This window comes from Felis catus, chromosome A2 (genome assembly GCF_018350175.1).
Source record: "Felis catus isolate Fca126 chromosome A2, F.catus_Fca126_mat1.0, whole genome shotgun sequence".
Lineage (NCBI taxonomy): Eukaryota > Metazoa > Chordata > Mammalia > Carnivora > Felidae > Felis > Felis catus.
This window is the reverse complement of record NC_058369.1, coordinates 155,454,951-155,469,527: the sequence shown is the minus strand read 5'-3', so window position 1 is coordinate 155,469,527 and position 14,577 is coordinate 155,454,951. Positions and strand designations below refer to the sequence as shown.

The 14,577-nt window shown below is 44.8% G+C and overlaps 1 protein-coding gene across 2 annotated transcripts in view; it reads right to left on the bottom strand.

Moving 5' to 3' along the window:
• TMEM178B (transmembrane protein 178B) overlaps window positions 1-14,168 on the bottom strand; it is a 359,499-nt gene extending 345,331 nt beyond the window's left edge. For both annotated transcript variants that reach the window (XM_003983112.6, XM_045052854.1), the window contains exon 1: window positions 13,787-14,168. In XM_003983112.6, coding sequence (XP_003983161.1) covers window positions 13,787-14,168 — 382 coding nt within the window. The remainder of the gene's footprint in view (window positions 1-13,786) is intronic.
• Between the last annotated feature and the right edge of the window lie 409 nt (window positions 14,169-14,577).

The window sequence follows — 14,577 nt, the reverse complement described above, 5'->3', positions numbered from 1 at the left end:
ATCGACTGCATTAACTGAGATAAACCTTCATTCATTCAACAAGTAGGTATTAAATACCTATTATGGCCCATGCATTATGCAAAATGCTGCGGATAAAAAGATGAATACGAAATAGTGCAAAAACAGTCTCCAAAAGGATGGAAACATATGGGGAAATAAAATGTCACTGGTGGTAGGAAGCAAGCGTTTGGTGTGTGACAGGGTGAGAACACCAAGCAAGAGGACAGGAGAGGGCCTTAAGCTGATTGCTAAAAGGTAAGCATGTGTTGACCAGGCAGACTCGGGGGGTGGGGTGAGCAGGGACAGGGACTTCCAGGCCAAGGAAAAAGCTTCATAAGCAAAAGTTCCCAAGGCAGAAAACAGTTCAACTTGTTCGGGGGCAGGGGAGTCCATCAAGGCTGGACAAGAGCGTGCTGGATGCAGAAAGGCACGCCAAAGGACCAGATGCCCAGGTGGGGGTGAGGGAGGTATGGTGCCAGACCTGGGGGGCCCATGGGCCAAGGTGAAGATTATGGATCTTATCCTGACTGATACGCTGTGGGGAGCCACTGAGTTGAGCAAGTGATAACATGATTAGATTTCCATTTAGGAAAAATCACTCTGATTAGAAAGCAGTGAGGACAGATGAGATAGAGAGCAGGAAGCCAGAGGGCACTGCAAAAGCACAGGGAGTGGGCACCTAACCACAGCAGCAATGCTGGAACAGGATGGGGGGACAAGCACGAACATATCAGCAGAAGTGACTTGTTCACTGCATGGATGACTAGGGCAGGAGACAAGAGAGCCCTAAGGATGATCCTTAAGTTTCTGGTTTAGGCAACTAGAGAGGTGGGATATCAAGATGGAGGAAAATGGGAGAGAAAGGACTTCGGGGCGCGGGAAGAGAAAACAGGTTCTTCGGGACCCATGGGATATCCAAGCGGAGATATCCCACAGGGTATCCCACAGGAGCTGTTTGGACGTTAGGTCTGAGTGACAGATTCCCAGTGCGACAAGTAATGAGCTACAAGGGCTGCAAAGAGCCAGAGGCGTGAAAGAGAATGCTCCAGGAGAATGGAATGTTGGAGAACCCCACACAGGCTGAGAAAGAAGAGCCAGCAAAGAAGAGGGAATAAGAACAGAGGTAGAGGGGCACCTGGCTGGCTCAATCGGAAGAGCGTGCAACTCTTGATCTCCAAGTTGTGCGTTCAAGCCCCATGTCAGGTGTAGAGATTACAAAAAACTAAATAAATAAAATTTTTAAAAAAAGAAGAAGAACAGGGGTAGAAGCCGATCCAAGAGGGAATGTTGGTTGCCTCCAAAGCCAGAAGAGATGAAGTGTTGAAAAAGAAGGAGCAGTCCCAGCCGCCGGGGACTGGAAAAGAAACCTAGCGGCAGGGACCCAAAAGTGCCCTGAAGATGCATGAGGAAGAGAGGCAGGCCAGGCCAGGAGAGGGGCCACGCCTGAACTAGGGCTGAGCAAGACTACCTCCGGTTTCTCCTTTGTGCGAACACACATAGCGAGGAGAGACAGGGAAAGGTGAGGCCAGCTTTTCCCAGAGAGAGAGAGGTCATTCACCTGAGGAAGTATGGGCACTGCCACCTGTGGATACACGTCCCGGATACGGCAGCTCCCGGGCATCTCGTCAACCCTGTGGCTACCAAAACGTAGGCACGGCAGTCACTCTGCTTCAATACCCCTGAAACCTCACGAGACACTAGGGACTTCAGGCCCTAGGGACATTCCCTAGGGACATTCCCTAGGGACTTCGGGCCCAGCTTTGGTGTTTCGGGCCCAGCATTATCAGGTGAATATGGAGCCCCCGCTATCGTTGTGATAGGTCTTTTCTGCTCCAGCTGTAGTTTGTCTGAACACAGTGGACACGAATCATTGTCATAACAGAGGGACCCGTGGCTACGGTCACCCTCATAATTTTAAGGATGAAGAAGCTAAACCGTGTTCATCAATAACACAAAGTTTTACCGACTAACATTCTCTATTTGGTTTCCAGAGTGATAAGAAAACTTCTGAGGGGGCGCCTGGGTGGCTCAGTCAGCTAAGCGACCAACTTCGGCTTGGGTCGCGATCTCGGGGTCTTTGAGCCTTCCCAGAGGTGGGCGCTCAGACTCTGGCTCGTCCCACACTCCCTGTCTCCGTGCCTTCTCTATTCACAGTTCTATGTCTGATCAAGTTAATTGGAGGATTAGTTTCAGTTTACCTTTCTGACCCTTAAAACTCTTGGTTTTCCTCCACAAGCTGCAGGAAACTTACAAAGGGGGGAGTGACTTGTACATTACTCTTTGTCTCAGAAACAAATCTTTTTTTAAAACCTTTATCTTTAGAGAGAGAGAGAGAGAGAGGGGCCAAGGCGGGGGAGGGGAGGGGCAGAAGGAGAGAGAATCTTAAGCAGGATCCACACTCAGCACAGAGCCATTGCAAGGCTCGATCCCACAATCAAGAGTCTGACACGTAACCAACAGAGCCACCCAGATGTCCCAGAAACAAATCATTTTAAAGCCTCAATTTCCTCTTCTCACACCACATCAAGAGTGAGTAAAACATAATTTTATTTGTTCTCAGCCCTTCCCATGAGCTACTTTCAGTGAAAACTGTTGGTTAGGAGTTACCTGATTCTCCTCTAAATGCTGCTGCTACTAGTCACAAAAGTCAGTCACAGATCAGCTCAGAAACAAAGTTTTCCATTAATTTTCCTTAAAGAACCTGCCTCCTAAACACTGAACAACACAGTTAAAATAAAATAAAATGTTAACTTTATTGTCAGGATCATAGAAACTTTCCAAATAGCCTGCTTGTGTGCATTCCCCATTTGCCTCAGTTTAAGAAATAAAATACCAGACATGATTTTAAAGCAACTTCCCAATTCCATTTGTTTCTCTGTCTTAAGAAAGGTAATCAGGGGATGGGGCACGTGGGTGGCTCAGTCGGTTGAGCAACTGACTTTGGCTCAGGTCATGATCTCACAGCTCGTGAGTTCAAGCCCTGCGTCAGGCTCTGTGCTGACAGCTCAGAGCCTGGAGCCTGCTTTGGATTCTGTGTCTCCCTCTCTCTCTCCCCCTAACCCACTCGCATTCTGTCTCTGTCTCTCTTGAAAATAAATAAACATTAAAAAAAATTTTTTAAATAAAGGTTATCAGGGGCACCTGGGTGGTTCAGTTGGTTAAGCATCCAACTCGATTTCAGCTCAGGTCATGATCTCAGGTTTGTGAGTTCCAGCCCCCCGTTGGGCTCTGTGCAACACACTGTGGAGCCTGCTTGGGATTCTCTCTCTCTCCTTCTGTCTCTGCCCCTCCCCTGCTCACAATCAGTCTCTCCATCTCTCTCTCTCTCTCTCAAAAATAAATAAATAAACATTTAAAAAAAAGAATGGTAAACATCATCTTTCATTTTGGGTTTATCAGTCCCATGCATACTTGCAAATACAACACAAATAATGTCTTCCATAAACAATACCTAATGTTATTTGATCTGTGTCTAACTTCATATAAATGGCAACATACTCCACATTTCATTCTGTATCCTGCTTTTTTCACTCAAATTTTATGTTTACTCACTTGGAAATGTATAAATGTATATTTATTTTAAATATATGGCAATAGTTTCCATTGTATGACCCTATACCGTACCTCATCATCTGTTCTCCTATTCATGGGCACGTAAGTTTTTCTGTCTTGCTTATTTCTGTTGCTGTTCCAAGCGGTGGCGCCATACATTCTTGGACATGTGTCCATACATGTGAATATAGCAGGAGCACAAGTATACGTGTCTTCAGCCTCCGGAGATAGATTCCAGCTGCACTCCAGTGTGGTGTCAGCACACACACAGCAGCATATGAGCGCAGAGCTTCCTTAGGGTAAAAACAACCCCATCCCATCCAGCTCTGTGAAACACTCCAGGGCTTTGGGGAATAGGAGTGGTGTTTGCCTAAATAGAACCGCTGTTATAAAGATTAAGAGAAATTCAGGCCAAAATTGAAAGGGAGACGCTCTAGAGCAAATAAAGTGTCCAACGGAGTGAGGTTCAGAATATAGAACAGCAGGGCATTTTAAAACGCAGGAAATGATATAAATTTATGAAGATGACCTAATATAAAGTAAATTGCCTTTTCTTGGCAAAATACTTCGATGCCAAAAAAAAAAAAAATCAATTGAAATAATTCAGATACTGCAGTCTCCCATAAAACAGCAAATCTGTCAAACTTCCTTGAACGCCAATAGCAGCTTCCACTCAGCATAAACATCACCTGTAGACAATTCCTGGTGACTCCTGGAGCAGGCCTTAAAACACCATCTCTGTGTATACAAATTTATAAAAAATAAACTTTTTTCATCTTTGAATCATCTGTTCGTTGCCTGACTTAAATTTATACGTGCTGCTATTAAACACCGCTGAATAGGGGCGCCTGGGTGGCTCAGTCGGTTAAGCGTCTGACTTCAGCTCAGGTCACGATCTCGCGGTCTGTGAGTTTAAGCCCCACGTCGGGCTCTGGGCTGATGGCTCAGAGCCTGGAGCCTGCTTCCGATTCTGTGTCTCCCTCTCTCTCTGCCCCTCCCCCGTTCATGCTCGCTCTCTCTCTCTCTCTCTCTCTCTCTGTCTCAAAAATAAACGTTAAAAAAAAATTTTTTAATAAAAAAATAAAAAAAAATAAACACTGCTGAATAAGTCACCTCTGGTATGATTTATAAAATCTGGTAGCAATGGCTGCCTCTTGGGAGAAGGACTGGGGGGTCTGAGGGACAAGGGTAGGTGGAAGGCAGACTAGACAAGTCTTGTCAAAATTGTCAAGCCTTGTCAAGACTTGTCAAAATTAATTAGTAATTTTTAAATTACTAATAAGGCTAAGACTTCACCTTATCCGTCCACAAATAATGACTCTAAGAACATTCCTTCATCTGCAAAGCCTCCCTTACCTGCTCCAAAATTCAAGTACCACTCAGGCCCCTGACATGTAAATAAATCTCTCCTAGAAGCAACCTTAGGGCTTATATTTATTAGTCTCCTTGCACACTTCCTCCTTTTGTTTGTTCTTTGAGGACAGGAACCATGGATTTCTCTCAGGATCCGCCAAGTTATGTGCCTGACATAGTTGGAGCTCAAAAGACTAAACGCAGTAAGAGCTCTTCATTTTACAATAATTTTTAAATGACCCAAGAGATGTATTTGTTACTTTTATTCGTTTTATATCTTGATGCTCTTTAAAAGTATTGTTTTTATTTTTTTTTTAAGTTTTATTTATTTTTGAGAGAGAGAGAGAGAGAGAGAGAGAGAGCGTGCACAAAAGCAGGGGAGGGGCAGAGAGAGAGAGAGGGAGACACAGAATCCCAAGCAGGCCCCAGGCTCTGAGCTGTCAGCACAGAGCCCAATGCAGGGCTTGAACTCACAGACTGCGAGATCATGACCTGAGCCAAAGTGGGATGCTTAACTGACTGAGCCACCTAGCCACCCCCTAAAAGTATTGTTTTTAAAAAGCAAGCCAAAAAAGATATGATTCTCAAAACTGTTTAGAATATATATATTTTACACGGATATATGTATATATATACATATATATATCGTGTGTGTATATACACTATATATGTGTATATATATATATATATATATGATTATATATATATAATCATATATATATATGATTCTCAAAACTGTTTAAATGTAAGACCTATGTGGGCAGGCATTTTGTCTGTTTTATTAACTTCTGCATCCTAAGCATTCCAGTGCCCAGCACATGTAGGTGCTCAATCAGTGTGTTGAAAGAATGAAGATCTTTGGCTATAAAGTATCCTACACACTGACCAGTAATACAGTTCCTTTCTCTATTAAGTTTTACCATTTCTTTTCATTAATTAATTTATGTATTTTAATTACGGTAAAACATACACAACACAAAACTGATCATCTTAGCCAGTTTTAAGTGTATGCAGTTCGGTGGCCTTGAGTGTATTCACGTTGTTGGGCAGCCATCCCCACGTTTCTCCATGAACTCAGTGTTTAACTCCAATCTGCAACAAGACATTTCAAATCATTCCAAAGAGAAGCAGCGAAGTTGTGTTACATGATTGTGTGCGGGTATGAAATTAGCTGCTTTGTTTCTCACCTCTTCCTTCCACACTTTTAGCACCCTGGGATGCTCCCTTCAGAAGTGGGCTCTTTTAGGACACCTGGGTGGCTCAGTTGCTTAAGCGACCAACTCCTGGTTTCAGCTCAGGTGATGATCTCACTCTTTCAAACGCCCCCCCCAACTCCCTGTCCTGTGGGGCTCCGTACTGACAGGGTGGAGTCTGCTTGGGACTCCCTCTCTCTCTCTCTCACTCTGTCCCTCCTCCACTTGCACTGTCTCTGTTTCTCTCAAAATAAATACATTAAAAAAAAGAAGTGGCCCCTTTCTCTCTCCTTTCTCCCCTCCTTTCCCTTCTCTCCGGGTTCACCTTTTCTCAACCATTTATCTATTATCTACACTCTATCACCTAAATTTAACTTTCTCATCAAACGTTAGAGTGTGAAAGGTCTTGAAGTTTATACAACCCAAACTCACTATTTTCCATTTGACAAAACAATGTCCTTTGGGAAAAAAACGTATGCATTTTCTCAGAAACAGCAGATGTCCAATCCAGATGTTCAAATCAATTTTCTGTCCACTCATCCCCCAGGTCACCCGCTCCCTCCTCTTTCTGCGTATTGTTTGGAGTACGTAGTTGTAAAAGTATCTGCATCTGAATACATATTTGTGACTTCACTCTCCTTCATTCCTAGATGTTTATGTGCCCACACGTGAAGGGTCAGACTAGCCCACAGTGTGTTCAGAATTCTGCCTGAAGGCCTAGGACCACCTAGTAACAGCAGAGAGGGAAAAAATATTTGTAACCGACAACCCCAAGTGGAATATACAGAATCGATCTTGTAATTGATCCTTACCAACCCTACAGTACAAGAAGAAATAAGCTGACCTTCTGGAAAAGAAACATGGCTCTTGGCTTTGTTGACTCAATAAAAAGAACTCACGCCCCCGACCCGAGTCTCCTGACCAGTTGACTCCTGATCTGGTTGACACAGATGTGGTCTTCTGAGGAAGAGCCTGATCCAGCCACACATGACAATGAATTTGGGAAACCGTGAGCTAGAGTGTAAGTTCCCTCAGGTCAGGCACCATGTGATGCCTCCTCGTTTTGCCCCCCAGCACCTAGCGGAGCGCTTGGTACACAGCAGGTGTGCAAAACACATCACACCGACCCTCTCTCTCTTCCCATCCGTGCACCTGCCCACTGAGTCACAGGACTCCTAAATGTTACCTCTCACTGGTTCATTGTATTTCAGAGTGAAGAGGGAGGATGATGTGACCGCACTCACTTGCGCATTTGGCCACACACAAAATGTGTATGCATGGGGCACACACTATATACAAAGGCCGTGGGTGTTTACATGTGTTTCCTTGTGAGCCGGTAAAGCCTCCCTATATCTCAAAACCAAAACTAATGGACCTGCGAATTTTTCACTTACTTGCCCAGCTTCCCCTTTATGCTTCCTTTTCTTTTTTTATTAAAAAAATTTTTTTTAACATTTATTTATTTTTGAGACAGAGAGAGAGAGCATGAACAGGGGAGGGTCAGAGAAAGAGGGAGACACAGAATCTGAAACAGGTTGCAGGCTCTGAGCTGTCAGCACAGAGCCCGACGCGGGGCTTGAACCCACGGACTGCGAGATCATGACCTGAGCCGAAGTCGGACGCTTAACCGACTGAGCCACCCAGGCGCCCCTGCTTCCTTTTCTTTTTAAGTTTGTTTATTTATTTTGAGAGAGAGAGAGAGAGAGAGAGAGAGAGAGAATCCCAAGCAGGCTCACTGTGAGCACAGAGCCTGATGCAAGGCTTGAACCCACGAATGGTGATATCATGACCTGAGCCAAAACCAAGAGTCAGATGCTTAACCGACTGAGCCACCCAGGTGCTCTTTATGTTTCCTAAAAGCAAAGACACTTCATGCTCTTCACTACTTCACATTATATTATATACTGATTAGTTCATTAGGGATCATTTTTATTCTAAGTGGCAGGTTTTTAAGGTAGTACCTTTTTTTTTTTTTTTTTTTTTTGTAGGAAGCTCTCTACCCAACATGGGGCTTGAACTCACAACCCTGAGGTTAAGAGTTGCACACTCTGCTGAGACAGCCAGGCGCCCCTTGTTTTTATTCCACATGTATTTATTTATTGTCTGTCTCTCCCCACTGGAATGTAAGCTTATCCATGATGCCCAGCCCCTAGGCCCTCAGCTAATATTTGCGGAATGAATGAGGGTGGCCATAACCTCAGCATCCACCACAGTGAGCAAAATAAATACTTGAAAATCATGTATCCGGCACCTGGGTGGCTCAGTCAGTTAAACGTCTGACTTCCACTCAGGTCATGAACTCACAGCTCATGGGTTCGAGCCCCACCTCAGTCTCTGTGCTGACATCTCGGAGCCTGGAGCCTCCTTCCGATTATGTGTCTCCCTCTCCTGCTCGCAGTCTCTCTCTCAAAAATAAATAAACATAATTTTTTTTTTTAAATCACGTACCAAAGTGTGGAAGGGCTTCTGTCAGTGGGTTTCAAAGCAAAGTGTATGAACTACTTTAACATGACCTTCCCCTACAGGCCTAAGCGGGAGTTCTCAAGCAGGTCTCCCCTTGGTGACATTCTACAATTGCTTCTCATTTCTTTTCCAGTTTGAGGAATCAATACCCCAGCCTCTTCTCCACTCTACACCCCCCACCCAGCAGACCCTATGGTGACAAGAGAGGGCAGTGCATGAGTCACCAAACCTGGAGCCAGAATTCGAATCTTGGCACCTTCGCTTCCTTATCGTGAGACTTGGCAAGTTAATGGACATGTATATGCCTCAGTTTCCCCAACTGTAGCGCAGGGATGAAAAAAATAATAATGCCCACCTCGAGCGTTATTGTGAAGAATAAATTAGCGAATATATGGAAAACTCTCAGAGGAGTACCTGGCATCATGTTTGGCAATTATTATTATTAACCCTTTCCATCCAGACAACAAGGCAAGTTTCTCTGAATGGAGTGGAGAGAGGCCAAGGAGAGACTAGACAAGCATGTGAGAATTCTGATGGAATTTTAATGGAATCTTAAAGATGGGAAGTTAATAAAATATAGACTTCGTATAATTGACCATGAACTCAAACCTTCTGCCCAAAATATTCAAGTAGCAAAGTTTCTTCAAGTGTAGAATAATATACTTAAATTTGAGGTCAAGTTATCATGTTTAATTAATTTAATTCCTCATCTGAAACCAAGTACGTGCTTGCTCTTTTGAGGCTCTGGGTTCCATGCAGCTCTGTCCAATGGAGCCTTCTGGGATGACAGGAATGTTCTCTAACCTGCACTGTCCAATATGACAGCCACGAGCCACACACGGCTCTTGAGCACTTGAATGTGGCCAACGTGACTAAGGAAATGAATTTTTAATTTCATTTTATATTGGTTATTTTAAATTTAAGGAGCCACTTGTGGTTAGCAGCTACCCTACTGGGCGTTACAGCTACCAGGGACGTGAGTATACAAGCTCCTTGACTTGGCTCTTCCCGGCTCTCCAGCTCCACTCCCTGCCCCTCTCACTCACTCCAGCAATCACCACTCACGAGGCCAAGCTGCTGTCTCACAGCTCTGTGGCTATGCAGATGGCTCTCTTGGCCTGACATGCCCTTCCTCACCATCCACCTCCAAGTTCATGAAAATTGTGTTCGATTTCATTTCCTCCAGGCACCTTTCTCCACCCCACCCCTCCCCGCTTACCCCCATCCCCCTGCCCCACTGCCAACACCATCCATCACTGCCTGCTGGGTGCTTCTCCGCATCTGTAGCTGCTGCTCTGTCGTTGTCATTTATCCCCTGTGACGCTAACAGACTATGGGAATTTTAAGGCCCAGGTATTATCCATCACTTCATTCCAGGGATGTGTGTCCATCACATAATACATGTGCAGTAAATATTTGCTGAGCACATTATTAATTTGTGAATATGTGCAGTGTTTTGTTCAAATAAGCCTCAATACAGAGACAACCAGTCTATGATTATATAGATCAAATTCTACTAGAAGGCCTATTTTCAAATAATAAAAAAAGTTCTCAGAGTCTCAGGTGAAGGTCTACTTATTTTAAGCCATATCAATATAACATGCCAGTAGAAATCAAAGAATGTAAATGTTCCCTGGAACAAAATCCTACCTGTAGCTATTCCTCCTAAGGGTCTGGAAGTCTCTTGGATTTCAGAAACTGATCCTGTCATTGATCTGTCCCCCGTGCTTGCAGTGACTTACTAGGGAGACGTTGACATGGTTGAAAAGCAAGACAAGAGGACTTGATTATGGTCACAGTCGTGCGGGGATTCAAGGGTGATCTATCCTTGCTGCACCCTCTACCCAATCCCACCTCCAAGAAGGAAATCATTAAAATCTCATCTAATGTGAAAAATAATGATTGTGGGTGATAAATGTCTGTTCAGTGACATCGGCTATGCAAAAAAGTACTGTTCCCCTTATTCCGTAGCAAAACTTTTTTGCTCAAAAAAACCTTCCCTGTTAAATTATTCAGCATCTGTTGCAATATTAACCTACCCTGAGAGCCATGCTGGCTCATTTTTTTTTCATCACAATTTTCTGACTAATCCTTTATTTGGATTCCCACACAAGTGTTCCTACAATTAGAATAAGCTCTTGATGGATACGTTTCTGTGAACCTAATTTGTATGAGATATTTCCCAAGTACCAAGCATCTGGTGAATGTATTTTACAAATTATATCTTTCCTGCCCTTCAGGAACTTAACAGTTCAATAAGACAAACGAATAAATATACCGTGACCAAAAATGCATATTTGTTATTGGTACACACATGGCAACAGGGCATCGAAGAAATGGATTTCAGAAAGAACATGAATCTAAAGGACTTTATCTTCGAATCAGATATAGATTTGACTTTTGTTTTCTTATTAATTATGTGGTTTGGTTGTGTTTTAAAATGCACAGACGGCAACTTTCTAATGTAATGAACATTGATTTAACAAATGATTGAGTTCGTGGAGCTGTATGATCATTTAGATAAATCTCTAATTTTCCCCTAATATTGACAGATTTTACACAGTCTTTTTCTCTGGTGTCCCGTCCCCCTTGCCCAACACATATCTCCCAGCATTTTAATCTGAGATGTTCCTCCAAAAGACAAAGGCCTACCGTATCTTTTGAGGCTGGTAATGAATACTGTGAGATAAATATCTTTCCCTAAGATGCCTGCCCTAAATTTAAATAGAGGAATATCAATTTCTGGGCGCTTTTTTTTTTTACTTCCTTCTAACATCTGCCGGTCTAGAAAGAACACGGATTAAGTCTAGAAATTATGTTCTATGTTATTGGAGTTGCTTGTGAATTCTACTAATATAAGATACCCTTATTTCCAAAATGTGTCTATTGTTGCTTAGAAAAGGAAGATCTAGTTCTCAAATATTATGCTTCGAGGTTAAAAATGAAGATAGTGACCTTAAGTCTCTCAAGATTTGTAAGGCTGGCATGCCATCTATCTCAATAATACCTAACAAGAATGTCAAATGGACAGAAACGGCCATGGTAAGCGGGTGCTTGCAGCTGACAGTGATTGCTGTATTTTGGGTGATGGGGAACAGCATCTCCATTAGTCCAAGTGAAATACAATGCCTGCCAACTCTAGGTATCAGTGTATTCAATCCCCCTGCTGTGCCGTGTCCATTTTCTGTTGCTGCAATTAAAAATCAGTCGATACAAAGTCAAAATGTTGTACACTCTTCCCCTATCCCTTTCCCTGTCACTGTGTTTCCAGCTTCACCGGAAGAACATGTCACTATGGTAACCAATCTCTCTGGTGCACAGACCAAGTTAACCTTTCTAGCCGGATTGCCAGGCAAAGCAACATGGAATCAAAGCCCTCTATAGAACCACCAGAAGATACGGACTCCATCCCCCTTTCTCTAAGTGGCGTTAACCAATAGCAGACAGAAGGATACCCATCTTGTTGCAAGAGACATTTAAGAAAGGAAATTCAAGAATGTCCTTCAGCAAGCCCTACCACTGCTTATCAGGCATTATTATTAACATGAATTCTCCCTCCCGTTTCAGCCAACTTCCTACCATCTCAATTTTGATGAAAATGGAAAACAAGGAACGAAATAACACTTCACGAATCTGAGAACCTGCAAACTGTTACGAAGTCACCCATTGTCAAAAACGAGTCTGGTTTCTCTTGTTTTCCTACTTTTAAATCCAAGCCAAGTTGCTCTCTTCTGGAATTCTCTAATATTCTGTGCATCTTTACAAAGTTGTAGAGCTCCGAATGGGTCCACCTGCTTCATATAGGAGACTAACCACGAAGCAGTTGTGATGTTTGTAATATTAAGACATTAATAACTGGATCGGCTAAAATCCCTAGTCATTCTACAGAAACTACAAAATAAACATTCAGACGGATTCTCTTTCTGGACTTTTCTAAATCTGACTTGCCACCTAGATCATACCCACTGTTTGTCATTCTTCAACAATTGGCTTTTTTCAAATTACCACTTTTTTCTGATCAATTTCAATATTTTTATAAATCAAAGAACATCAGCTCTCACAAATAATATTTTAAAACAGAAGCAAACCTGTGTTATAATATTAGGAGACACAAAGAACTGTTTTCTATCTTTGACTCAAAGACTTTGCAGGTAACAACATCATTTTCACCTTGGCATCAGCATTTAATAGTTGAAGAGAATGAAACACAGCAAAGGGGAAAAAAAAGAACAACACTCATAAAATCACACCACATCTTCCAGAATGCAACTACCATAGGAGAGAACGTATTCTCTTCTTCAGAGCAATATTAATAATACATCCAAACAACAGTTCAGTGGACTAATAGAACAGGGTGGTCCCCAAAGTATAAATCACACAAGATTTACAAATGGCATGAGATGAACAGGCTTTTAAAAATGTATGTGATCATATGAAAGAAAGTATGAAAGAAATTTTTATCATTAGTAAATATGGTCTGTTTTATGTTTTGGAGTACTTTAGGTATTTTTGATATAAGTCTTCTGAAAATGGTAATTTTTTTTCTCTAAAGTGAGGAACTACTTTTTATGTGTTTATTAGGCCCTGTTAAAATTCAAAGCACACAAGTCACTTTTGCCAACCATTTCCCCAAAAGGAGAAACCAAGAATCTGGTCAACAGGCCTGGAGCTACAATGGGGCAGGGGCTGTGATTTATCCATGTTTATATGACCAATGCCTGCACCACGCCGGGTATAGACTAGCACTTAGCAAACGTTTGTGGCGTGAATATGGCCTTCTCAGTGAGATGTTTCTCCTGAATCGGTTCAACATCTAAAACAAAGATTAAAACTAGGAGGCTGTCTGCCGGACACATCATTCTCAAAGGGGCTTCCTCTGCAAAGAACACAACGCGACGGATTCCCTCCCTTTTCAGAGACTGATGAAGCATTATCCTGGATAAAAACCCTGGACCACGATATTCCACGGGAATCCCATCACACAAACGCAAGACAAGAGGCCGGGCAGAGAGAGGTAAGCCTCCATTACCGGCTATCGGGAGGCAAGTTCTGGCCGCTCCAAGGCTCAGCAGGGCCTGGACAACCTGACCTCCCGTTCGCAGGAGGCCGGAGAGACCGTGGCCAGGCGAAGGGGGCAGAGGGCTGCCGGGCGAAGGGAGGAGAGGGCTGCCGGGCCTAGAGGCGCCGGGCTCTCCGCAGCGCCACGCCTCGCGCCTCGCGCTTACCTTTCCGAATGAGGGCTGCGATCTCGGGGTCGAAGCCCTGCCGGTGGCATTTCCTCCAGAGGCCCATGTTGGTGGAGTTGTACTGCCGGCTGCACTCGTCAACCGGGCTCATGGCGAAGAGCTGCCGGCGATTCCGGGCCCGGAGGAGTTTGCCCTCCCAGCGGTCCAGGCGGGAGCGGCTCGCCCGGAGCGGCAAGTTGTTGTTGTTGTTGTAAATGAAGCCGGGGTCGACCCGGCGGGTGTTGAAGGCCTTGCACCTGTCCCTGTGCTTCCTGGCGTCCGTCTCGTACCAGTGGTCCGAGCAGATGGCCACGGCCAGCATGCCGAGGGCGCAGAGCGCTAGCGAGAGGCCCGTATAGAGCAGTAACCTTCCGGCAGCCATGCCTCCGCTTGGCGGCTACACCATGGGCATGATCCGCCGCAGCCTCGCCTTCCCTCCGCGCGCCCGGAACAAAGCGGCGGGCGGGCGGCCGAGCCAAGGGGGAGGGGGGACCGGAGGGGGACTCGCGCGGCGGCGCCCCCTCGCCCCCGCCTGCCGGTGCGCGGCCCAGGGACTGCGGGGATGGGGGCGGACAGCCTAAAAAGTTCTGATCCGGGGAGGCTCCGGCTGGCTTCTGGGCATCCTCCGGGGGGGCAGGTGCAGCCTCCGGCGGCGGCGAGCGGACAAGACCGCCTCCCGCCCCCTCCCTGCCCAGCAGGAAGCTACTGCCCCGAACCGGCCGCGTCGGCACACAGCCGGACTTCAGGCGCCGCTGCCCTCGGGCCAGAAACTAAACACCCCGTGCCCTCGG